Source organism: Anopheles merus, chromosome X, assembly GCF_017562075.2.
Source record: "Anopheles merus strain MAF chromosome X, AmerM5.1, whole genome shotgun sequence".
Lineage (NCBI taxonomy): Eukaryota > Metazoa > Arthropoda > Insecta > Diptera > Culicidae > Anopheles > Anopheles merus.
The window spans coordinates 583,475-611,223 of record NC_054081.1 but is presented as its reverse complement, the minus strand read 5'-3'; the positions used below and the strand labels follow the sequence as shown (position 1 = coordinate 611,223).

The window sequence follows — 27,749 nt, the reverse complement described above, 5'->3', positions numbered from 1 at the left end:
TCGCACACCGAGACCGAGACGAGACTGACTTTACACACAAACACAACGGCACCAAACCCGGTTGACAACGTGTGCGGAACCACACAACCGTCATTCTCTCTCCCTCTCTCTCTCTCGCTCTCTCCTTTATTGTTTCTCTTTCTTTCATTATAGCAGGCTGTTCATTTTTATTTCCTCTGTTTTTCCTGTGTATGTGTGTATACGTCTGTGCCCTATCCCTGTCTAGCTCACGCGCGTGAATGAGAAAGTAAAACGCAGAGAGCGACGAGCACGCAGAGACGCAGGCGTGCGCCTTCACGCGTACACCAACACCAGCATGGTACGGCATTTGGCCGACTGGTCAGTGGCGCTAGTTTGCTCACACTAAGGCGCTGCTTCCATTTGCAATCACACCTCACCAAACAACCAATTGAATATATATAAAAAAAAATTATGTCATTTCGATAAGATCGATAACGAGCTGTTGATAAGGCGCGCCCGTTGGGACATGGGAACTGTCAAAACAAAATGACGGAAGCGCATTTGATGATGGCTGAAATAAAGCGATCACAAAAACCCATTGTATGTGCCTAATATGGTTCTATTAAATACCTACATTATCACATTTTAACACACAAACACATAGTTGAACTGCATCGTTCGGTTAAGATTTAGCTCTGAGTGTGTGTGTGTGTGTGTGGATTTGTGTATGATGTTTCGCGTACTACAATTTCCCCTTTCGATCACTGTTCGGGACAGTCGGCGGCAACGGTTCGCTGCTCAATTGAGAGAGCGCGTTAGCAGCGTACACGCACCCGCCGCAGACGAAACACGTCGGCAGTATAACACAAAAAATGGCTCTCTCTCTCTATCTTTCCATCGTACAATCTCCTCACCGAGACCTTTTTATTGCCCATTTTGCTCGGGCCGTCGCTTTGATCCTTAACACTTTGCGCAATTGTAATCTCCATATGTGTGCTAGGCTCTTTCGCTTCTCTCCGCTCCAGAGAGAATGTGAGAGAGAGAGAGAGGGGGAGCTCGCGGCGGTGTGGAGCGATCGTGGCGATACCCCCAGTGAGCCCGTGAGCAAAAAACGATGAGTAAACTTGAAGCAGAGCAGAAAATATAAATAAATAAATAAATAACACTATCAAACCTATCTCTGCGCCGGACACGGGCCGCCCTCCTCCAGTTGGCGAATTGTAGGCACAACAAACGCCGCACACCGAGTGCCCCATACAACTAACACACACTCGCACACGGAGGGCAGTGGTTGGGCACATTGCAGGGGGCCACCACCAGTCCGAGTGAATCAAACCCGTGGTGTGTGCGCTTCCATATTTGTGTCGCGCTTAAAGAGATACTTGTGTGTTATAATGTATGCAACGCGGCGCGATACGGTTGCGGGGACGCAAAAGCACAAACAATTCAATTTCCAGCCACGGCAGGGCAAAGGTGTGGCAGCAGCGGAGACAATGGGGGGGAGGGGATTGGATAGAATGAAAAAAAAATTAGAAGGCTACCCCGAAACGGAACACGTTCACCATACCCTACCGTGCGATGATGATGGTCGGCCAACGCAATCGGAAGCAATATGGCTGACGGAGGCACAGACGCACACACAAACCGCGACAAGATGGCGACGAAGGTGGGTCGCGGGACAGGGCTATGAGATACTGCCGGTCCGCTTTCTTTTCGGCCGATTTGTGGCCAGTTCGTAACTTTAAGTCAGCTTATAATAGGCAAGGGGGGTGGAAGAGGCACACGATAATGGTCACTTTCATTACGGACTTTCGTAGCACCATCCGTACATCCCCCCCCCCCCCTTTCCCAACACCATCGACAGCCCCCTCCACCATCGCTTTTGTTGGGGAGATTTGGGAGGCTGTCCGCAAAGGCGCCGCCACAACGCGCCACTGACAGCTGTCACAGGGGCTATAGCACACAACGCTGGCCGGAAGTGTCCGGGCCTTTTTCCAAGGCCCATCCTAACACTAAACAGCCCCCACCAGCGAACGATCCGACGACGTGGCAAAGGTTCGTCGTCTCCTTCGTCTCGGAAATGGTGGAAAAATGGCAGCCGCAAAACGGTAACTAAGATGGTGAGTGAGTGTACATACCGGCATTTTTTGGTGAGCGAAACAACCGGTGGCGAAGAAAATAGATTTCGAAAGTCGACGAACTCTCTGCAGAAAAAATGCTGATTGAAAAGCCAAGTCTTCCACCATTTCGTTTTGTGGTGTATTTATGGCGTTTCAAAGCGCACGAGTGCCTAAGGTGCATCTCGTAGAAGGTATATGGCAGCTCTGAATCAAACATCACTTGTGGTCGGTTGGAATCAATTACCTTCCTGACTTACGAGTGATAAGTCATCAGAAAAGCCGTATGCCCGCAGTTCCTAATTCAGATTTGTTTTTAGTTATATAATTGTATGGAGACATTGAGTTTGATCGTTCATCATTGGACATATTAGTCAGTCTTCTGCGTCTTAATGTCTGGCATATTATCATTAGCAATGCATTGGCTACTAGACTGCCTAAATTATATAAGAAGAGTTTTAGAACAGCAGAGTTTGAGTTCAACACTTGATGTCCTGGATTCTTGTTGTCCAATGACGAACGTCTCTCCAACCTGTAGGTTCCCAGGAAGTTTGACTGTTCTACTTCAACAACACTGTACGAAACTTGTCCAGAGCTCTGGAAAATATTAAGAGATGCAGAATAGAAGACTAAAACCAAATTACTGTGCAAACGGAACAATAATGCTGTTGCCATGCCAAGCTTGTCGCTATCGGAATTTCCATTATTCAAACATCCAGAGAGTGTGAGAGAGCGAGCATCAGCGTATTCGCAAGCGGAGCAAAGTACAACCAAATCGGGCCTACACTACACGCCTCTTAAAAGAAAATCTGCTGCCCAGAGATCGGAACTGCTGCCTATTGCTTTATCAAGTGTACCGTCAGTGTGAGTGCCCCTTTGCGGCGAAATTCCACGTTGCGAGGAGAGCAGTGAAAATCGAGCTCTGGTCACTTGATCATTTGGTGCGGGAGGCAGGCACAAACGACGCACACGCAAAACACACAGACACAAATGCGCAGCGAGGTGGTGGTGGTGGTGGTGGCAGCAACATGGATCAATTGACGTCCCATTTTGCCGACCCAGCACGTACGTGCGCGTGCGAGAGCAGAAAAAGAGACACCAAACATCGGTATCGGCTGGAAAGTTGTCCAATCTGTTATAAACCTTCTAGACCCTGTTCGCGCACACACACACCTACACATACACGAGCGGAGAGGCCTACTACTAGGACGGAGGCCTTTTCTGCCTTAGTTTTTCGCGTATTTTCCCGTGCAAAGAGTGCTGGCACACACAGTAAGGTTTCCCGGGAGGGGAGAGCTTGAGCGCTACCCAACTGTAACTGAGAGATGTAGCGGTGAAGCATACCAATGATTACTTGTGCAACAATCCCTGGTGGGACCATACACACACTCCCTCTCAGACACACGCCGCCGCCTCGATCTAGTTCCTCCTCTTCAGGGGTTTTTCTCTTCATATCGATCAATGCTCTCAGACAATCGATCTGATAGTGTGGAGACTAGCGAACTAACCCCAAGCAGTTATAGTTATTGCTCTTCATTAGATGGAGAAACGTTAGGGGTCGTTGAATGACGGTGAGAAAACATTGACGTAAAATGGTTTTATTGTTTGCCATTGCAAATCGTTGAAATTCCAACGATATATCTCTGGTTCGTCCCAAGAAAGAAGACATCCATATCTTTTAGTTACTAGTACATCTTCATTTTGATTATGTGATTGCTTCAACTATCCATGCTATCACAATGTTTAAGATGTTCAAGACTTGTTAATGACATGCAGACTTCCTACAAACTACTTTCTACAAACTCTTTAGTCTAACCATGATACCTTCTACACTTCCTAACCTACCGAGGTCCTACCGGAGCCAGGTCGGATGTAAAACCATCCATTCTTATCTGGTTCACGACAACCTTTATCGTATCTTGAGTCACCACCCGCTGTTGGTACGCACATGACTTTCCAAATTCCATCCGCCGCAACAACCGAAAATCGTGTGCCCGAGGAATTCGATTCGACCCTTTAGGCACACTCAAACACACGAGTGTCGGTGAGTTTGAGTGTACCCAACAAACAGTTACGGGGCTGAGGGGACCCATCATGGTATGAATTGTAAATGCGATTGAAGGGAGCTGTAAGACCCACCGCAATGCTCAGGGGGTGGTGTGATAGCTGTGCTCTCGATACATACTTGCCGCGCCTGATTGCAACTTCATCGTCTGCCCCCCACCGCCAACCCACTTACGCGCACACACTATCAGGGACAATCTCGGAAGCAAATATTGGAGATTGCAGCACCACCACACCAAACCCCAGTGAAAACCTCCAATCCACACACACAGACTCGCAGGCAGAGCCAACTAGGCAATTAATTTATGGATCGTTATCATTAGCTTGATCAGTGTGCTCGGGCACGAAACAAACCCTCCGTTCCTTACCGCTCCTCCTCAGCAAAATCTCAAACCCCCTCTAACGACCAACGACCACGGAACGAAACGTCCCCACCCAAATCCAGAGAGCCCAGAGAACATCACCCGGCAAGGGGTGAGGGATGTAGACGAGGGTTGCTCTTCCCAAGCACTAGCCGGTCACAGCGGAAGGCACTAATAGTCTCACCTCGCCGTGTGTTTGTGAGTTTGTAGTAGGGTGCAGGCACTGCGACTACGCATATCCGACGAAAAGGGCGACTAGGGGGGACATTGGAGGAACAGGTTGCGGAGGTACAGCCGCAGCTGCATACACACAGCAGCAGGGCAGGGTGTGCGCACGGCGACCCGATGCAAATGAGCGTTAGTGAGGAAGCTTTGTCTTAGTTTTTTTTTCACCCCTCAGATATACCGCGCGTACGTCGCTTACTCCACCGTCACGCGCCGGTTGTGAAGCAGCGCTGAGCACGAGAGAACCCGAAGCATTCCCAAAACCTGCACACACGCACACTGCTATCTTGCCTGCCTACTATTAGACGCAGACATACACACACACACTCTCATTGCGCCTTGCAGCTCCTTCCGCTTCCGCCGAGAGGTGGTTTTGCAGCGAAGATGGTGTCGAGAGACACGCGGTGCAACGATTTTGCTGCTTCTGGACTCTCAAAGAGAGCGTATAAGAGCGAGAGAAATTATCGTATGTATGTCTGTGTGTCTGAGTTGGTACTTTTTTGGGACTATGGGAAAGGGGTTGGAGTTCAAAACAGTCGATTTGAGGCGCTGCGAATTGTGCGAATGCAAACTAGCATCGCGATAAGCGACGTAAGAGCTAAAGGAGATATTGTTAAGAGATATCCAATCACTTCAAAACCAAATGTTTGACCAAAATTCGAAACTCCAGCAATATCTTGAAGATGTACGTGCTAAAAATACCATACCTCAACTGAATTAGAGAAAAAAAACGTCCACGATGACGTCGTCTCCGGTAACGTGCAGGCCCATCATCGCACGGCAGATTTGCACCCATTAAGCTGCCAGAGTTACAACCAATTAAACGACCCAACACAGACGGCGGTGTTATTATTTTCGCAACGAATGTGTGAAACCAATCCGCGCGCCTGCTGTACAGCCCTTCCCTTTTCCTTCCGCTCTAGTTTTAGTGGTAAAAACAACCCCGTCGGGTGATATAAATACCCTGCGGGGTCATGTCGCCACCATGATCGATCCAAAGGAATGAGCAAAAAAAAAAAGAAACAAGCATGAAACGCGAGTGCCGTAAGCTAATGCCATCATTATTCAGTAGTCACCACCACCAACACCAACACTACTAGCGCTGCTTTGCGAGATTGTATCAAAATGTGTTGCAGAAAAAGAAGAAAGAAAAAATTATATACATACACACAAACAAAAAAACATCAAGCGAAGCGCACACATTTCTTTTAAGGTCATGTTCGTAGCAACAGCAGCAGCGACGGACATATACCCAGCGATCCGCTCCGTATCATTCCAGGCCCTTACACGCAGCATGTCTGAGCCGATCTGTTGGTGTTGGTGCAAGCGAGCTACTATTTTGCTGTCAAGAGTGAGAGAGCCCTAGAGAGAGAGAGAGCGCCCGCGCCGCGCGTGCTTCAGTGAGATCAAAACAAACCATAAACGTTGGAGACCAACAACACAGAGCACACGCACCGGCGGCACTGGTAGCTCTCTGTCTGCCCGTGACTTCCCCAAGGCAACCGGCGACACCCACTGCTGCTGCAGCTGCTGGTTTGACCGGTGTGTGGGTACCAAAGGAGTTACCCACCGTGCGGAGAAGCGCAACCAGTACTATTATTCGTGTTTTGGGAATCCGCCATACATTGCGCACACGGAAAGGTGCCATTTTATTACTGCCATCTTGGTCCGGACGCTCTGTGCAGCGGGAGCTCTGCCGTCCTTGACGGGCGGAGTTACGTGGATTGATATCGCTACCTACACATCCCCGGGGAGGGATTTCGGTTGTCTGAAAGGTGAGTGACTACAATCGCTGGACACCACGAACCTCACATTCGTAAGAACACACACCTTGGCTTTGCTCAGCTGTGTACAACCAACGCAGACTGTCAATCTTATTACACAAAATGACACAAGAAAATCGGTCACTCCTTTGAAGACCTCCTTTGCGCCTCTACAAGCTACTGGAACAAGGAACGCGCAGCGTGTAGCGTTGATTCGCCTCGATAACGAGAGGATCTCATCGCCCACGGAGATCTGACGTTATCAGGTGGCAGATGGGCTGCGCTTCAACAAACGTGGAAGTCACTTCCGCGGCCCCTTAATCTACCACAGCATCGGCCATCGCGGTAGGATTTGTACACCGCTGCTCACACCATCATCCCACCCACTTTTTATGTGGTCTTATCGTGCCTTATTAGTGGATAATGTGTTGCAATCATCATGGCGCCCACCCGATTCAACCGGGACCTGATGGACCACCCTCCTCCCTCTTTCGCCCTAACAATCTGTGTGGCACAAAGCAGTGATCCTTTCATCGCCGCCATCGATTATCGCGTGATACGTAAAAAAATGCTAATAATGAAAAATAAAACACACACACACAATAAGCGCTTCCACTCTTCGCCACCCCGTACAAGACACATACACACACAAGCACAAAGTCGAGAAGATGGGTGCTAGTGGTGACACGTGGGGACAGGAGGGAAGGCATAAGAAAAAGGTGATTTATTCGATGGCGTGCGGGAACGAGCGAGCGATAGTGAGCGCGCTTGCTCCCACCGCCATGCTTTGCGGCGACGACGAGCGCACACATCAGTGCGCACTTCATTTGCCGCTGGTTAGTCCCGAGAGCCGCGGTCGCGTTAAATGATTGAATGCGTAATATATACACACACACAAACTGAAACTGGGCAGAGAGGCGGAGGAAGCACAGGAGGGCATGCGAAGCAAAACCCCGGCGGCGGCAGATGCTACTCGCTGGTTAAGAAAATGTAGAAAAGCAACAAGCAAAATGTAGGGGGAGGGGGGGGGGAAACGAGGAAGAGAAAGAGTGAAACCATCGAGGTAAGAAAGGAAGAAACCGATGAAACCGACCAGCATGGATAACAAGAACAGGGGAAGAATTATAAAAGACTGAAAAGAAAACGGCTAAAGGAAACAATGAAGAGGGACACACACACAACCGACGAACGGGAGCGAACGCCCATATTTGGTAAAAACAAAGTTCTAGTAACTGGAAAAAAACACCTCATGAGATCACCGGCATCGGGGGAGGGGGGAGTCGGGCATTAACAAACTGCTAAGCGTGTGAGTCAACTGTACAGCTCATCATCCATGTTGTGGCAGCTTGATTAACGTGCCCATTCCGTCCCTTCATTCAATCGTTCAATTGGTCTTGTGCAGCTTGTGGTTTTAATTGTCAAATGATTTCACGTTTTCTATTTACTGTTTTGCTGATTAAAATTTGCCACAAGCAGCGTTTATGGGATTTTGCGTTTCATAAATAAAACCCTATGCAAGATGATGGCAAGTTCGGTTTTATTGACAACCCTCCCCCTCTCCCCCCAAACACCCCACCCAGCAGGATGAAAGGGAAAGTTCGGCCGGACACCTCACCCGACAGCATCATCATCACGATGACGCGGATCTGCAAGTGGGCGCGCAAAAATCGGCCGCTTTGTTTAAGTTACATCCTTTGTGCATGTGTGCGTGTGTGCGTGTGTGTAAACCATCCATTTCCTTCCATTCGCGTCACGGCGACCCTTTGCCGACCAAAACCCCGACCACTGACGCAAATCTCGCCGCATGTGCGTGTGTGTGCGCCTGTGTGTACGGAGCCGAGAGGCATGGTTGAAGGGGGTTGTGAACGAGGAAGGGGGTGGCGAAATTGTGTGTGTGTGTTTTCTTCTGTTTGTGTTGCCCCGTTCATTTATTAACTGCGCAAGTGTGTGTATGCGTAAGTGTGTTGGATTTGTGCTGGTGAGTTCCAGATTTTGATGTTACTTCGCTTACTTTTTCTCATTTGAGTGATTATTGCGGTATGGTGGAGTTTTGTTTTTTTCTTTTTTTCCTTCTTCTTCTTCTTCTTTCCATTAGTGCGGGTTCCACATTTGAACCAGAGGTTCCACATTTGAACCAGAAAACCACCCACCACACCGCCATCACCTGCCGATTAACAATCCCGCGGTGACGCTTCTGCCATCAACCGTGGTGAGTCTAACCGAATTGAATAGTTGTACACACACACACACACACACACACGCCACAATCATCATCCTACTTAGACCAGCACGAGCTTTTATTCGCCTCCGCACATTTTTCTTGGATGGAAAAAAAATTTCTTCACAAGAGTGTTTTAAGAAAAGCAAGATGAAAAAAAACCGCACTACGCGAGGACACAAACATATCCTCGGCACATACACAGACACACCGGATTTCTCGTAGTTGGACAACCCAGGCTCGGGAAGACGTTTTTGTCTATGTCTAACCACCCCCTCCCCGCACTGGGCGTCCGCCATTTGCCATATCTCTCATTTTTGCAAAACCCAATTCGAAACGAAACGCCCACATTGCATGGCCCTCCCTGCTGCAGACAACACACGCAGTTAGTGGACGATTATAGGGGCTTAGTAGCAGGTTCTAGTGACATTGTCAGTGGGCTGGTTTACAGACGTCACTCATCAGATTGCTCTATTGCTCTCTCTACCAATACGACGCAACAGTAACAAGGATGATACAATATTTTGCATCTTGAATAACAAGCATATTGTATTTTGACAGCAAATTATTATCTCACTGACAGCTGTCATCGATCGTGACCGCGACCACTTATCTGAGTGTTGATTTAGGTGACATTCTAAAGCTAACATCATATTTCATAGCAAAGGCCGCAACTGCATGAGCGTGTTTTCTCTTGAAAGAGTTAAAACAACGGTGTCGAACACAAACGGAGCTATATATTTGAAGAAGTTGCATTCTACTAACGCTTCGCGTTACCTGAAGCATGAGCACGAACTGAACTTTCTCCATGTCGAGCCCGCAGTGACCAAATGGTAATGCATAATCCGTTCGCCTGTTCACCCGAGCCTATTTTTCACTGCTTACGTAACGACAGCCATCACCCAAAGGGAAGCACGACCTTCCTACTCTGCGTTTATTTGCCCATAAAACAGCTCCGCACAGAGGGCGCAAAAGTCGTCCGGCAGAGCAAGCGGGCAGGAGAGATGACGCCCCTCCCTTTACGCATTAAATATTTGGCCAATTTCCCCGTCGCACAAAACGTCGGGAAGCTAAATGTGTGCAAAGGCATTGTTCTAATCCAGATGGCCTCCTGCCGCTTCTGCGTATGTACACGCTTCGAGTGGGGAGGCGGTGAAATGACGCATTCCGGAAGGGAGGAGGAGAATGGTGACCAATTTCTGGTCTATCAAAATGCGAGGGGGGGGGGGAATGCGTGGGCCCAACCAAAAACGCATCACTTCACGCTAGACACACGGGAGCTGCTGATGCTGCTGTATGTACGCGTGGGCAGTGAGCGCCAGAGCAAAACGGCGAGCCACCATGGGAGAGTGTGTTCGGCGTACTTTGCCTACCTCATCCAACCACCCCAAAAAACCCTTGAGGCCCACCCACCGACCAGCTTTTCGTGTCGACCGCCGGCGAGACGACAGTGAGAGCGCAGATAAGGTTGTACTCCAAAAAAAACCCAAAAGTATTTGATTAAAACGCGCATGAAGGCCGTGTTCCGTGCAGCTTTACCGAGAGGACCGAAAGAGAGAAAGCGAGAGAGTGAGATGGAGAGAGCGAAATGTAGGCCCTGTTTCGATGGCGAAATCAAAACGCATTAGTTGCCGCTTCGGCAGCCTTAGAGGTTATGGCTTGGGAGGAAAAAGGATCTGTTTTTTTTTCGAAAAGAAGACAAAAGCATAAACAGAGGAAAACAGAGCGCAACAACATACTTCTTCCAGAGCCCGCACATAAAATGGTGGTATGTTTCATATACAACAGAGAGAGAGAGAGATAGACAGTGGAAAATGGACATCAAGGACAGCGAGGACACAAAAGGATGACGGGCGAGGCCAAAGAAGCAACTCCCTGGCAGAAGGAAGGAAGCAAGCAGGAGAAGAAAAAAATCAGGCACCGCGAACCACACACACACACGAAAGCGGCCACATGATTTTTCCGCCGTAGAGAACAAACGAGGGGGGGGACACTGACCGGAGGGAGTGACGAGAGAAAGAGAGAGAGAGAAACCGGCCGTGAGGCAGAAAAAATCGCACAAGGAAGGAAACGGGACCGGTATATCCTGTTTTCGTAGGGGCGCGCGCATTTGGCGGCCTTCCGAGAAGGATGATGATGATGATGATGATGATGAGGCTGCTGTCGCTTGCTGTGGCGGCTCGCGCGAACCATAACCATTTTCCCGACCTTTTTTTTCATTTTCCTTCTTGTCGCCCTTCCCCCGATCGCTACGGTTCTTCATTGCATTGCAGTGTGCTATTACCACCACACACACATACAGATAGAAGGAGCGTTTGCTTGTCCAAGAGGCCCACCACCACATAACCCACACCACACGTCCGCCCGGGAATAGTTTGCTCTAATTTTTATTCAAAGAACCAGCTTGTTTGTACTGCTGGTCGGAAAACATAAGTGGCTACCGAAACCGTTTGTCAGGATAGAGAGAGAGAGAGAGAGAGAGAGAGAGAGATAGAGAGAGAGAGAGAGAGAGAGAGAGAAGGAGAGTGAAAGAGAGAGAGTGAGTGATAAATACTCTTTCTCTGTTCGCGGTGCTACGCTCTTCCTCCAGCGGCGTTATGTACACACATCTGTCGCATTGATCCTTTGTGTGATCCTTTACGCAGGAAGAGAAGTGAACACGCGCGTACGTACCACAACAACGCTGCCACAACGACACACAAGAAGGACACAATGTCGCTTGCGCTTTACATGCTTTTCCGGAAGGGATATGACTTTCGTGCCTTCTTTAGATGACAGAATAAGAGAGAGAGAGAGAGAGAGAGAGAGAGAGAGAGAGAGAGAGAGAGAGAGAGAGAGTGAGAGAGAGAGAGAATCATAGAGAAAGAGAAAGAGAAAGAAAGACAGAGAGAATTACAGAGAAAGAGAGAGAGAAAGAAAGAAAGAGAGAGAGAGAGAGAGAGAGAGAGAGAGAGAGAGAGAGAGAGAGAGAGAATCGTCCTTAGAGAGCGAATGATTGTCTGGGACAGGAAAAAGGAACACCATCATCACCTTTGCATACACCACCACACCTCTCTCTCTCTCTCTCTGTACGTAGCAGCTTTCCCATGCTCAAGAGTCCTTTTTCCCGAGAGGGGTTCGCCGTCTCATCGCATCGCAAAGAGAAATGTCCATTTACGCTGGAATGTACCGAACAAAGGAGAAAACACACAGAGACAGTTCTTCTTCTTCTCCTTTTTGAAGTTTTTCTGCTTTAAGGCGACACACAAGGGTTGCTTGTAAGGCGTTAGGTGTGATGAGATACTGCTGTGTGATACACATTCGCATCTTTCTATCATTTTCTATCGTTTTGTAAGTTGTGTAAAAAAATGTGAAAAGGAGTTTCCCAAACTCCGTGTGACACTAACACCCAGTAACCGCGTCACGCTGCGTTATACACACACCCGTTACGGTAGCGTTACACCACGGAGCACACCAAAAAACGAAGCGATTGCGCACCTCTCCTAGCTCCTGCTGGAAGCTATTTTAATAACAAAAAATGGAAAGGATACACCGTCGTTTAAACAAAAAGGGCAGAGAGAGAGAGAGAAAGAGAAAGCAAATGTGCCAAGGATACACAGCGTGATATCCTTAAAGCAACGGATGCCGGAGCGCTCACGGTAAGGTGGTGCGCTATTAAAACAGGGGAATAAAGCCAGCAAAACGGACCGCTTGGAAGGGTTTTTTTTGGGGTGGGTGAGGGAAGAGCAGGGCCCTTGCCACTGACTGGCCTGCCCTACCGCTGCTTTCTCGAGCCACTTTGTCAGACACAGAGCCCATCGTCCGTATCGATTTAACGTATGCATGTGTAACACACAACACGCCGCGTGTTTAGCACACACCAAAAAAATTGCGGAAGCCACTCAAATTTTGACCATTTTGGCAGACACACACCACAGCAGAGCACTTCATTGCATGCCCACTGGGAGGGGGGTGGGAATGAACATAGACATATATACACATCTAGACACACCAAAACGGTATAACCATTTTGCAAAGAAAGCAAATATGGATGCAGCAAAGTGAACACAGCCATAGAATGAAAGCAATGCTCCGGGGACTGCCGGCGAACATTCCACGCGCGCGCTCTCTCTATCTCTTTCTCTGTGTGTGTGTGTGTGTGTGTGTGTGTGTGTGTGTCTCTATCTCTCTCTCATTGCGTACATTGGCCACCAACCCACACCAACCTTACCCTAAAAGCAGGCAATGAAGCGTGTAGCCAAACAGCGGCGGCAAAGAAAATGAGAATGAAATATAAAGTACACACACACACAGAGCAAAGCAGCTCGCAAAATATGCAATTCCGCTACTGCTCTTCCCGCTTTGACGTTGATCCCGATCACCCACCTAGATTGAGCGGGTTCGTGGCGAAGGGGCACAATTCCTTTCCACCCTGTTTCGCTCTGGACACCTTCAGAAACTCTGTTCGGGCTTTTCTTTGGTGAAACCCTAACAACCACTTCACGATTGCCGCGAGTGAGTGAGTGAGAGAGAGAGATAGTGAGAGAGAGAGATAGTAATAGAGAAAGAGAGAAAAAAGGTCTGCCCAAGGAGCAATTGAGAGGGGGCGAGGTTGGTTGGAATGGGTTTCTCATTCTTTGGTTTTGGCGTGTCCGTTTTCAGCAGTTCACCAAGCGGCAACAGCACCTTTTTTCTGCCCTTGCTGCTTTTCTGTCTGTTTGTATATGTGTGTGTGTGTGTATTTATGTTTTCCAGAGTGCGGCGCGCGCGGCCATGGTAATACTTTTTTTTTGCTGTCTATAACTGAGCTCTGTTGGTCGATTGCTTTTGGGCTTTTAAATCTTGGCGTTTTTTGCCTTTTTTTGCTGCCATTCCCATCCGCAGCCCATCTTCTGCCCACACCAAGCAGGTAGAGCAAAAAAATAAAATAAAATAAAATATAAATAAAATAAAATAAAACAACCAGAGTGTTTTCGTGTGAGTGGTGCTTCTCTCCAGCTGGTGACCCTCGCACCCCGAATGTCCCACCCTGTTGTGTGTAGCGCACACATTTCCCTCTTTTTTTTACATTCCCGTTTGTTAGTTGCGTGTCTGCTTGAATCTTTCCATTTTTTTGCTCTCTGTTTTCACTGTACGGTTGCTTGCTATTTGTTTGCTATTTAAAACACGTACAGAGACACATAACCTGCTGCTCTATCCGTGTTCTGAGTAAGGTGTCTTTATTTCCTTCTTTCTTTTCTTTTCGTTGGTTCAGATCCAATTTTATCGATGCCCACACACACACTCTTGTGGGGTGGGAAGAGTATGGTGGTGACAGAATACTGCTTGCTGCCTGCGCTCACTAGAGGGCGCTCTTTAAAGCACTTTGATTTGTATGGGGATTTTGTTTATATTGTTCGTGTCTTTCGCAACCAATCGAATCGGTTGTTGCGACAGCTTCAACAACGTCCCCTGAGGGGGGAGATGGTGGTATCGACAACCAATCCCATCGTCAACCGGAGCAGCGCCAGAGTTGAGAGCGACAATAACCAAAATTACCCTATTAGACCGTTAACCGACCGTTAACCGACCCGATCACAATCAAGAGCTGACCATTTGGATTCTCTCTTTTTCTTATTAAAAGAGGCATATTGATCGATGTCCGACAAACACATACACAGACACACACATAGTGGCGGACATCGATTTCTAGCGTCAATATGCACAACACGAACACAATTGAGCTCTCCAAGGGGGGGGGGGGTGTTGGCTTACGTTTGTTGGTTTTCATCGAAGAAAGAGTAGGAGTGTGTGAGTGTGTGTGTGCTGCTTTCCATAATTCTATTCCCCTTTGCCCAGCCCTTCCGTCCCCTCTCTTCACTCCAATATTAGGGTTTATCAAGAATTTATTTATTTGCGTTCCAAAGCAGCCCGAGAAACGTCAGGCGGGGACGTTTGGGTGAATCCCCCCCCCCTCGTCCCTTCCCCCCTACCCACCGCCAGCCCCGGGAGCCATCGCTGCATCCCACTCTCATAGACACAGTTTATCTCGTCCCCAGGACCAGGGAGGGAAGGGAGAAGCTCGGAGAGGTTAAAACGCGCCCTGGTAACGCGACCCTGCTTTTCTACGGGAGGAGGGTTGATAAACGCGCGGGCAGCAAGCGGGGGGCTCACGCGGGCTCACGAGATACAGAGCGCGGGCCAGCAGCGCGCACGGAACGGGCAAGGGGAGGGAAGGGCAATGCATAGGGCAAGGAGAAGGCGAAGCTAGATAGTATGTGCTCGGGCACGTACCTATAAATATTAAACGCTATTCGCTTGAAGTTTGTGTACACGCGCGCGCGTCATTTTCTGTTCCATTTCTACCGCACATCGCACCGCCCCACCCCTCAGCCATCCTCGCTCCCCTACGCCACCGCCCCCCACCCCCTCTCTCGCTCTCCTTCCTGCTGCCTGTTTCGACACGGGTATGACACGGCTTCCACGAGACATCCACCCAACAACACCCCTTGGAGCGGCGAGAGTTCCCCGGGGGAGAGGTGGCGAAGGGGTGGAGGCGTGCAGTGGAGCAGTAGCAAAATGGCAAACTAATGGCACGACCGACAGCACACTCACAAAATGGCCGTCATCGACCACTGGCGCTTTTCTACTGTGCTTACCTCTCTCTCTCTCTCTCTATCTGGCTCTCTATATGCCTCAACCCCTCATCTCCCCGCTCCCTCCCCCTCATGCTGCAGTCATCATACACATCCACGTGATCAAATGGTCGTCGGCACCGGCACCGATAAGCTCCCACACAACTCCGAGGGGAAGACGGAAGAAGTGGTGGTGAAGGGTGAGAAATGCAGACAACAACAACAACAACAGCAGCAGCAACAACAACTCAGCAAACCGACAAAAAAAAACAAAAAAGGTTTTTTTTGTAGAAGGAACAGGGGGGACTGGGGGGATCGAGAACCGAAGAGCCGAAAGCGAAAAAATCTACACCAGAAAACAACACAGCACACACACACACACATACACACAAAGTGGCCCACCAGCCGATGAGAAAAAGCAGAGAACAAAAATCGATGAGCGGCAGGCAAGGCAACATAAACCCCAAAAACACACACACCGAAAAAAAAGGGTTCTTCGGGCGCCTACTGCCCCGGGAAAGGTCCCAAGAGTGGGAGCGGAGGGGAAGAAAGAAGGAAGTACAAGCTGCTCCAAAGACGGCGGATTGCAAACTTGAACGGAAAAAGGGCCTTCTTCCCTGTCCCCGGGGCCTAGGGTTTTCAATTTTTCGTTAGGTCATGTGTGCGCGCAAAATCACGCGAAGAAAGGGGTGGCGAGGTGAAGGATAAGGGGGGTGGTGGTTCGGAAGAGAAATTAATAACCCCTCAGAGCTCAGGACAGGAGGCAACCAGAGCAGACCGGTGTGTATGTGTGTGAGACCGCGCGTCTGAAATTCCCTACGGTGCACACACGAAAACCGAATCTAGAGACGTACAAACACGGACGCGCGCACACTGACACTGCCGAGAAGCAAAACCAGTCACCACACCGGGGGCCGCTTTCGTCAGGCCGGGCCGGCCTACTACTACCGCCTGACGCTGCCTGCCTACCTGCCCGCCTCCGGGTCTGATTTATGCGAATTTTCACCTTCGTATTTGAGATGGACCTTTTTTATGCTTGCCCGTGCTTGCTGCTTTGCCTTGACTCTGTGCTCACTCGCGGAACAGCCCTTGCGTTTGGGGGAAATGGGGAGGGGGAGGTGGGGGAAGGTAGGCACGCAAAAAACAAAACTGGATATTTCAGCAACGCAGTGTCGAGAGGCGCAAATGAGGATGGCAGAGGGCAAGTTGGCGGCTGCTGCTGCTGCTGCTTGCTGAACGTTCAAGGACAGTACGAGACATTATTGAGGTGAGGTTGTGATACAGGTGTGCAACAATGCGGCCTGTGATAAGGCAAGCCAAGAGTGAGAAAAAGAGAGGGTACGCATGTGAAAACAAGAAGGAGAGAAGGAGAGAAAACTGTTCGAAATCATCTCCTTCCTTTGTGGCCTTTCGTTTATTGATCCGTTCGGGGCGCGCAATAGAAGACAACGCACCGAGAGAGGCTACAATTTAATACCAAAAAAAAAACACACCAATGCATCGCTACTTCTTCTTGCCACCTTTCTCCTAAGCAAGCGCCGTGAGCCGCCATCTTGGATCGGGCAGAAAAGACACGCCGGTGTATATCTCCCGAAGGTAGAATCGCTGGAATCGTTTTTTTTTTTTTTTTTGCTGCTCTCACAACAATCGTCCAGGGCTGTCAATTACGTCACACGTGAGTACTAGTAGTAGTAACACCCCTGGTACCATGCGTGGACAAACATTTTCACACACAATCGACTCGACTGGTAAAAGGTCATGTTGTCCAACGACACTTTTGCACACACACACATAGATAATTGCACAATTTTGACAGCTGTCATTGTTTGACAGATTGCGCTATATAGTGCATTGACGTTCGGGGTTTGTTTACAATAGTATGGACAACCCAAATCTCACTAATCAACTTTCGCAATGACGTGGATTGCGTTTTGTACGTTTGTAGTTTGCCTCTTTCTTCCAGTTTCTGCCCCGTTCCCTTCCCTGACAGCGGATTCAACTGGAATGCGTGTTGTACTCTTTTTTCTACCACTTTTCTCCTCTTGCCTTCCCTCTGCACTCTTTCCATTTCTCTCCATCGCTCACCATGAGTATCTCTTTCACTTTCACACCAATGCTCAGAGGGGGGGGGTCCATCTTCCCGGTTCAGTGCACAACGGGCGAAGCACAACGCGCCTAAGCGAATGTCAAATTTCCAATTCTCCGGTAAGCGTAAAAGGCGGCCCTCGGTAATAAGGGTCTTTGCCGTTTTCCAACACCCTGCTGTCGGTACTCGGACCCCCCCTTCCTCCTCCCCCACATTCTTCCCTAACAAAACGCGAAAGGGAAGGGACGGTGGAACATCGGAGCTAAAGCCCATGGATAGTCTCATTACATTCATCGCTACGCTCCCGCAACACCGTCCGCCTCCGTCTCCTTCTTCGGCTCCCTACGTCTCTCAACCCCGAAAAACAGTGTTTCCCGGTGGAAGTTGCCAGCGAATCGAGACTCGACAATAATTAATTCAAACCTTTAAACACTCACACGCACAAACTGAGAACTGTGCAACGTGTGTGTGTATCCGCCTACCGGAGCTAGAGATTGGTACGGACTGTTCGGTGGGACTGGTTTGTGGTGTGTCAGAACGTGAAGGTGGGATGTTCATTTCCCTTCGTGACCCCCCAAAAACACATTTTCGAGTCGAGTCTACACACTCATGTCTCTCACCCAAAACAATAGTCACATCGAGATGAGACTTTTGCCGCGTATGGAACGTGTGCGAGTGTGAGTCTTTGCTGCAACAACGCCACAAACCACACCACAGAGGACAGAGAGCACTAAACCATGGCTTCTGGAAGAGCAGAATACACTAGCAGGTCCTAGCGAAAAGGGGAGTCTGTTGTACCTAGAAGCAACACTCCGGTCACACACACATACTCTCGCGAACGCACTCGGTTTACAGATTTGAAGAAACACACCACGCTACCACGGATAAAGTGGACCTTTCTTTCGCTCTCTCGCTATAAACATCGTTGATGTGAGCTCCAGTTTCTTTCGGCAAGCCCAAGGGAAAGAGGAGGTGGAGAGAGGGCGGGCAATAAGTTCCTTCGACTGCGGATCGCGACACTCTTTTCCATAAACGAACCTGTGTGGTGTGTCCCTCCTTCTCGTTGGGTGTTTGCTGTATCCGCAGGCTTTCACTCTATCACCTAGCCTCATATCGCCTAGACTCTCTTTCTCACTCTCTTCCTTTAGGTCCGTGTTTCTTCGAGCAGGCACCGCCACTAACAGGCTCCAAGAAGATGAAAATAGGAAAGGTTTGAAAAGTAGCTATAAACTTCAAGGATCTTTCGTTAAGCTTCACTCGTATCTTTCTCTCAAATTCAAATCACATGAAACTTTCTTATTCCATGTAAAGATTCTTTCATATGAATCATTCCTAATGATTCATTCACAAAAATATTTCGTACGGATTAATTCTAATGAGATTTTTTCTTCTTTAAAGATTCACACAACCAAAAACATTCTACAGGATTCATTCCTACGAATCTTCTGTGATTATTTGATTTGAATCACGAATCAAATATCCAGAGATACATGATTTCGAAAACATCCTCAAGTCTCTAAAGTCTTAACGTTTGCAGTAACCATTCCACTGACGAAGGGATCCGATATGATTCCTTTGAAATTCATGAATCTTTTGAGAAAAACACTTTTGATATTCAAGTCTCTTTTGAAATTCATGAATCTGTTGATATTCTTGACACGTTGGACATCAAGAACTCTTTCGAGATATATGACTCGTCTGAGATGGATGACTCGTTTGACATACTTTCAGAGACATGATTCTTTTCAGATTCACGAATCTTAAGAGATTATGAATCTATGACCATGCTTGACATGACTTAAATGTGGACCTGAAACATTTAAGATGGAGATCCACGAGTTCCAAAGCCTCTGTAAAACAACAACAACAGCTTTGGAGATTCAAAAGCATTGATCCTCTTTGAAGATTCATTTCAATTCATGAGTCTGATTTCCAGATACCCATCTCTAGCCAAGCGATGTCTTAACAGCTCGCTGGCTGAGGGTTCGGAAATGAAAGGTATTTACGCTCTTTCTCTTTTCGGTTTGGCCGAGTGTTTTTTTTCTTCTTCTTCTTCATTAACTTCCTCCAACACATCAGCTCGCCCCTTTAGACAGTTTCCTTTCGTGTGCTTAGTTTTCTCGTTCGAACGGTCGCTTCCCGCCGATGCAAAATCATATGCCCCCCGCCCCCTTCCATTCCGGCCTCGCCTGCACTTTCCAAAATGGGTGAGCTCGCGGGGAGAGGGGGAAGGAGGGATTGGCGGTTTCGGACGGTCACACCACTAAAGGGCAGGTACAAGAACCGATAACCACACTTTATAATTCACCCGCTGGAGAGAGAGAGAGAGAGAGAGAAAGAGAAGGATTGAGAGAGATATCGAAAGACCATTGCAACCGTGCGTAAGAAGGAGAGAGAACATAATAGCAGAAGAATTGGGCAGCGGCTAGAAGAGGACCGCGGTGCACCGTTTTGCTCCAACCCAATCTCACGCAAAGCCGCCCAGGCACGACCGTCGTGATCCCGGGGGCTCGGGCACCATTTTTACCAGGGCAACAGGAGCAGCAGCAGTAGAAGAGCGACCTGGGAGATGGGGTGTGAGCCGGGGGAGGGGTTGTTGGTGTGGCTGGTGGAGCGCAACGAAACCCGTGAGAAACGGAGGCACACAGCCGACACGGAGGAGACTGGGATGATCCACAAAATCTTGTTTCCCTTGTTTCCCCGTTGTTCACCGGCGCTCTCGCTTGCTTGCTCGCTCTCTCTCTCTCTCTCTCTTTCTCTCTCTCTCTCTCTCTCAGTCAGACACACTAAAGCAGCCCTGATTTTGCGTTCGCCGGGCACACAAAAACCGCTACTCTATAAACCCCGAGAGCCGAACGCACAACGAGCGGAGAACGGAATGGGTGGATGGGGAGGAGGGATGGGAGTGTGGTTGGTAGAGTAAGAACACATTTCACACAAAACCGGGCGCGACAAGCGATAGAAGAGGCCGCACGTCGATGAAATATGTACCAAAAGCCTGAACAGGGGCGAGGAAGGGGTGTGGGGGTTTGGTAGAGGAGGTTGAGGTGGAAGTGTGAAGCATATAGCCGGACCCAAAGAAGGTGAAAAACGGGAAAATCGCGGGGAGGGGAAAGAGGGGGCGGAGGTGGGTTGGAGGGGTGTAGGGTGGATGACGGACGTAGATTCATCCCCTCACCACCCCTCACCCTCCCTCCACTCTACGTCTGTTTCGAGCGCATATATGATTAGGCTTTCGGTGAAGTCCACCCAACACTCCTCCCCCCCCCCATTCCCCTCACAAAGCGCTTTCGATCTAGCCGCGATTCACCACCCAACAATGGGGGGATGTGTTTATATATATATATATATGTGTGTGTGTGTGTGTGTGTGTGTGTGTGTGTGTGTGTGTGAGTGAATGTGTGCGTGTCTGTGTGATCGGCTGTATGCGAGCCCTTGTATCCACCCAGCCATCCCCATCCGACATTCGCTAATGGCCGCAGCAATACTTCACTCCCACAGCCATGCCCCACACTCCAACCCGCCCACCCACATTCGATGGAAAAGCTCGTTTTGTCTACAATCAAACTAGGCCTCGGAAAGATCCAGCCCAGTGGTAGGTGGAAAGGTGCCAGAGCGGGAAAGGAAGAGAAAGGCTGCTGTAGGCACCACCAACACCGTTTGGCACCACACAGCCATGCGCACTCGGGTACACGGGGTACGGGCTCGTGTGCTGCTGCAAGTGCAGTTATTAAAAGCCCCCTCTCGCAACACACACACACACACACATACGGACACGCAAAGCCTTACCACAAAGGCCCGATGACCATCGTCTGGCAAGGCATTGGTCCGTTCCGCCTCGCTCTGAGTAGGAAGGATGGCTGGGTCGGGCGGGCGGGTGCGTGGTGATGGCTTTTCGCGATTTAAAAGCCCAAGAACACACACATACAGACAGAGCTTTGCGCACACGTACTCTGGAGACTTTTCCGCAGCACCTACGCGGCGGTGAACCTCTCTTAGAGCCAAACAAAACAAAAAGAATAAGAAAACGTATGCGCCTCACAAACACAAAAAGCCCGACGAACTCTCCAGAAAACGAGTTGACAGCTCGCCCCGGGCAGAACTCTGGCAGGATGTGGTAGGGTCGTCGTTCAAAGGATACGAGTCGTCGCCCAGAACATTATAGACGTTGTAGATTTGGGGCACTGGAAAGCCTTCCAAAAAATTGTGACAAATTTCATTTTTGAATCATTTCACACTTTCGACAACATATAGGCACCTAATATACGTGTGCGCTACACCACAAAAACAACGGGACTATAGCAATTTTCACTGCTATGTGTCTACAGTCTAGAGTTTGCCAGTCCGAGCTCGATTACAACGGAAGTAGGGAAAACCTGGATGCTCCCGTTGCTGGATAACGGATGCGCTGGAGAGGGAGTTTTCGCATCCATGTTACTGGTAATGTGGCGTCTCCCATCTGCTTTCCTTCCCACGATATTCTACACCTGCGGAGAGGAGCGGGAGCTAATAACTTTTCTCGTCTAAACGCATAAGACTTCCCCAAAACCATGTACCAAACACGCTGTTGGTACTGCGAATTTCGCTGACGTCCGCTCTTGGTTGCTTCTTGTGCTCCACAAGGGACCATCCCCACCTTTCGTAATTGAATATCGCCGTCCGCCCTTAGCCATACCACATACACACGCACACAGCCAGCCCACGCGACACTACCATCGCTGACGTCAGAGCGACATAGAGCGCCGTTTGTGCCGATGGAAGACGATACGGGAAGGTGTCTGAAGCCGAATCATACACAACACCCAGCGACCCAAGGACCCGAGCGAAGAAGGGCAAATGAGATGAGTGGAACCGTTGGCGGTGGTGGTGGTATGGATGGTGTGTCACTGCCCACCTCATTTGCCTTTAGGTCCTATTTTTGGACAGTGTAGGAAGACTACATTGTTTTACACCTGGCAACGAAGCGAAACTTCACTGTCCGGCTTACCGACCAGTGGCGTATGTGTGTGTTGCTGCTCTCTTTGCTCTCTTTCTATTGCAACTTCCGAAACAAGCACTAACAACCATCATCCGCTAGCGCCTACCGCTCGGAAGTTGTTGGAGCATCCAAGATTCGCGGAGATTGGCGCATCTCTCAGCAAATTCAAAAGTTCCAGAAACGGGGCCATTTGAATGAGACAAGAGTGGAACCTACACGATGATGACCTGATCGAAGGGGACCTAACCGTGGTGGTACTACAACATGTTGTCCTTCTGCCCTTCTTCCAGCTCTCTCTCTCTCTCTCTAGCAAAGACGTGCATCAAAAGCGTGACGGATCGTCAGTATCCGGGCCTAAACAGCTATTTTCCCCTTGCTAACCTCTGCCGCTATGTCACACTGGTTACTAACGGTTCGAGTGGAATATTCCAGTGTACCACCGCCGCCACCGCACCCACCACCAACACCCACCACTCAGTGGAGGAGCACATTAAATGCAGACCGCACCAACAACAAGGCACGAAAACACACCAAAACAAAACAGCAAAACAATAATGACCCTCGTACAAGCGAGCGAGAAAGAGAGAGAGAGAGAGATAGAGAGAGAAAAAGAGGGAGATATATATACAGTGTATGTAAGAGAGAAACAATCGCCCCCCTTCGCATGCGATGATCCCCCGTTCAGCCACCTTATTTGATTTATTTCTCCACCCCGGCCACAGCCGGTCTCCAACGCACACACACACACCCGGTCGATGATGGCCCCAGGGCGACCCCATCATCTTGCGGGTGTTAGCCGCTGCTTCGAGAGAAAGAGAAAGAGAGAAGAAAAAAATGGAGATTGTATGAATGGTTTGACGACCAAGTCGCAACCAAGTCGACGGGACAACACACGCTTCTATCCCTACCGCACACACACACGCAGTGATTTCACATTCCTCGCAAAAATACCTCGATCGACACAGTGCTTGCCTCCCAACCCATCGCTCTCGTTCTCTCTCTCCCCCCCCCCCCCCCCGTCGCTTGTGACGCGTTTGAGTCTCTGCGTGTTTTGCTAACAACAGCCCACCGCGAGAGTCTGTTGTTTCAGCCGCAAAAATCTATTCTTATCGTCCACTCCACCACCCCACTCCCTTTGTTTGTACCCCACTGGCTCTCTTCCTACTTGCTGCGTGTTTGAATCCCCTACTGCGCCCCTGCCCAAACCAACAAGCCTGCTGCGTAATCGATCTTGTTACCGATTTGCAAAAGCACGCAGGTAAGCAACCGCGACCATTCAACACCCATAGTACGGCTGGTTTTGTCTCTTCTTCGCTCTATCTCTCTCTCTTTCATTCTTGCTCTTTTGTTTAGCGCAAAATGGAGAGTACGACCACTATTCGCAGGAGGATTGCTTAGAGGACACACAGCAAAAACCGGCCAACAAAATGGTGAAAATAGAGCACCGTCATCGCTCTTTCACTCACTCACTATTCACGCTGCTTTGCCCCCGTCCCTTCCCCTTTGACTACTCACATAGATGTAGTACGAGCTCAGCATGATATCGTCCAAGCTTCTCTTTGGCAGCGGTTCTTGATACTGTTGCTGATAGTAGCGTGATGGTGATGAGCGCTGTTGGGCCTGCTGCTGCTGCTGCTGCTGCTCCAGTTGTTCTTGGCGCTGCGTTTGCTGCTGCTGCTGCTGCTTCTTCTGCTTCTTTGGTGGCGATGGTTGCTGTTGCTTGTTCTTCATTGAAGCAGACTAGCTGGGTGGTGGATTTGATCGCTGTGCCGACGACCGCTGACCCTCTCTGTTCGCATGTGCCCCCCACATTCAAAACGTTTGCAAACCGAAAAGCACACACCCAACACACACCAACACCACCTATTTGCCTATCTATCCTATGGGGCTTGAACACGCATCACGGGGGGGGGGGGGGGGAAAGGGGGGGGGGGTAGCTCTACTCCTATCTGTCACTCACACGCACGCACTCACAAACACACTGCCACAAACACGCACCAGGCGCACTCTTGTTTCTTGACCGACGTTAGGACCGCTACTGACTGCTGCTGCTGCTGCCGTTTGATAGTTGAACACTGGGCCCGATAACAGAAGACGGTTGAGGACGCATTCGCGCGGACGCCCCCTACACAGGTTTCTCCGATTTTTTCTTCCGTCGCTCCAAAAAGTTGATCTGGCCCGCAGCACACAGGCGAGAAACCCTGAGACAAATTCCTCTTCGAGACTGCTGCCCTCCCCCTAAAGCTAGACTGTGTCTCAACCGTGGTTACTGTAGGCCCCACACCTCTGCCGCACTTTTTCTCGATTGCTTCTCCACCACCAACACACCAGAGTACCCACCCTCTTTGCTACTGGCTGAGGTTCGTGCACAAAAGAAACACTCGCAGCTAATCACTCGCCAGAGAACGCTCCGTATGCCGATGTGGGGGAGTCGCAGCGGTTGTGCGTAGTGCGCGGTTGTGGTACGCGGTTCGTCTTCACCGTCTCCACCATCCGACGACGACCAAACTTCTTGGGCCCTTATCAGAGTGCGAAGGCTACACGGGTGCTGCTGTGCTGTCCTACGCCTTCCCGAGCCTGCCGGATACGAGATGATCACGGATTGCGGCCGTATAGGGTTTGTAAAAACACCGAGCCACGGACACACGCACACACACAGGACGCGGAAGCACCTCGCGATCGCATGTCGCGAACGCCCGAACACCAAATGATGCACCGTCGTTCCGAAGCGGACCAACAGCGTGCGCCAGTGTCTACACAGCCGGGCTACTCTCCCAGACCACCCACCCCTTTCGACACTTCAATCCGATTCTTTACTGCTTAGTGCGAGTGAAGAAAGAGAGAGAGACAGAGAGAGAGAGAGAGCGATATATAGAGCATAAAAAAACAAAACTTAGAGAGAGAAAGAGAGATTCCAGGGAAACAGTTTGCTCAACTCACCGCCAAAGACACTAACCCGTATAGCGGGGGGGGGGGGGGAGAGGGTTTGCGGCTTTTCATTCATGTCTTCTCAGATGTTTCAGACACACTCGCTCACCAATCTATTCTCGCCCGACACGCACCACTCTCTCTCTCTCTCACACACACACATTCAGGGAGGGGGCTGGTGGAGGGGGGTTGAGAGTGTTTGCCGGTCTTGACGCAATGCTATCACCACCAACCACGTCCCAGGGGGGTGGCTCTGTGTGAGATCCCTCTATCGCCTCTCACACAGGTTGCTCTTCCCTTCTCCGGGAAGGGAGGAGGGAGGAGGATGATGTTGGATGTGCAAGCGACGAACCCCGGGCGAAACCAAAGAGAAAAATTGAGTAGAAAAGTCTTCCCCTTCTGCTGCCACTCACTGCACATACACACACACACACAAACAAAACAGTTCCCAGTACTAATGCACTCACACGCACACACACACTACTAACAAGTTTCTCTGTTTTGTGAGGGATTTGTTTAACACGAAAAAAAAAATCCTCCACACGTCACCCGTTCATCGCGATAGAGCGATGATGATTTAATCCGAGCGCGCCCTGAACCACCCCCCATTTAACAGCATTCTTCCCTCAACTCCCGCGAAAAGTACGATGGGGCAACGAATATTCTTACAGGAATCCTTCCTCCAGGGTCCAGTTGAAATTCGCGAATTTCGCATTTCCGTTCGCTACAACGTGCCCACGCTGCGGAACAAAACCACGGAGCACAAATACACACCGCGGGGCGAAGAGCAAACCACAAAACACTCTAATTAAAATGGCTATAAAATGGCGACCGGCGAGGAGGGTTTAATGCATGGATAGCCACCACACCTTGCAGAGCAAAGCAGAAAGTAAGAGAAGAAGAAAGGAAAAAAACCAAACGCTGAAAATAAGCAAAGCAACGGGGCGAGAGAGCTGTCGATATTGAGCGGGGCTCAGGGCATAACCTGCATATCCGTCCATTGCAAGCGAAATTGGAGAAAGAAGCGAGCAAGGCAGAAACCGTAACACACACGCGGGCCCCCCCCCCCCCCCCCCCCCCCCCCCCCCCCCGTCAGGCCAATTGGATAACGCGCCATTTTGAGTGCCAGGTACACTCCCGCAGGGTTTTGTGTGGAAGGTCATTGTACATAATAATGTTGCGGAAAAGTGTGCATCGCAGCAATTTGCATACGACGCATTCTAGTGCAAAAGATTTGGGGGGAAGTTCGTCGCTTACGTGCATTCCTATATTTTTTGGAATTTTTTGACGCCCAAAAGTAGCGGTCCATCCAAAGTGGATCTTTTTTGTGTGTTAACAATGTCTTCCCACACAATGTGAACCACAGGACAGGAAGCAATACAACCAGCCACTCACCAACGACCATATCACGAGATGATAAGCGAGGAACGGACGCTTTTAGCTTGGACCGGTTGAATGCACTCACGGTACGCGGTACGTGACACAGCGAGGCGAAATATTTGCGGCACCGAGGGAGAGGTTAGGTGAAAGTACACTGCACCAAACCAGCGCGAGTGGCACACACCGAATGCTCGATTTGTGTCCCACGCCCCCCTAAAAAAAAAACAACATCGCGCGGCTACGTTGCTATCGATCGTCTTCAGATCGATGGGCGACCGACGGGCTGCTTTCACCCTTCGATTTGCGCTTTTCGCTTCAACCTCATCGCAACAACACACCCAGAGAGACAGGCAGTGTCGCCATGCAATCATGTGGAGCATAGTGATGAACCCATTTCGGACTGAAAACGCTACCCGAAACCGTGTGGAGGACAGAGGGAGGCGCCTGGTTAGTAAAAGGAAATGCAGTCAGCGGTTGGCGGTGAACGCATCCCTTTTTCACCGGGTGAGTGCCACCGGTAGACACTCTCTCACAAACACACACACACGCAGCGCAATCTTATCAGAGACGACCGTCCGCAGGACTCCTCGGTGGCGAAAGTACAAGACAAAGACAAGCCTATCTGTGCAAGAAACCGCTTTGCCAACGCAACACGTTCGACTAACCCTTAGTTCGAGTGCCCCTGCCTGTCGGTTGTTACCTCCCCGTTTTAGTGGCATCTGATCGCTGTTAAGAAACCATAAACACACTCTTTACAACTGATCGTTGCGTACAAGCGGCACTAAATGTCAAATGACTCATTAGAAGGCAGCCGAGCTGCCAACACCGTGTGTGTCGGTGGGGTAGAGCTATGTGTCTCTCACATAATAAAGAACCCTGCACCCCATAACAGCCCTCTACAGTCGTGAGTGCCACCCTTGCCTAGGTGGTGGTGATGGAGTCGCACGCATTAGCTGGCAGAGTTCGGCAAAAACAGCTGCTAGGCAAAAGGAGATAGGTTGTTACACACCCTTCTTCCCTTTTCCGAACCGCCCAAACACACGCAATTCTTATCGAGGGATTCTCGCTCTCTCT

At 49.7% G+C, this 27,749-nt stretch overlaps 1 protein-coding gene across 4 annotated transcripts in view; it reads right to left on the bottom strand.

Annotated features, from left to right (window-relative positions):
* The window catches only part of LOC121596885 (serine/threonine-protein kinase tousled-like 1), a 51,729-nt gene that overhangs the window by 8,204 nt on the left and 15,776 nt on the right, over positions 1-27,749 (bottom strand). The window contains exon 1 of one of the 4 annotated variants that reach the window (XM_041922252.1): positions 23,883-24,270. The exons of the other annotated variants lie outside the window; for them this stretch is intronic. Within the exon in view, the coding sequence (XP_041778186.1) occupies positions 23,883-24,098 (216 nt within the window). The 5' untranslated portion in view covers positions 24,099-24,270. Of the gene's footprint in view, positions 1-23,882; positions 24,271-27,749 lie in introns of those variants that run through there. 4 annotated transcript variants of the gene reach the window in all.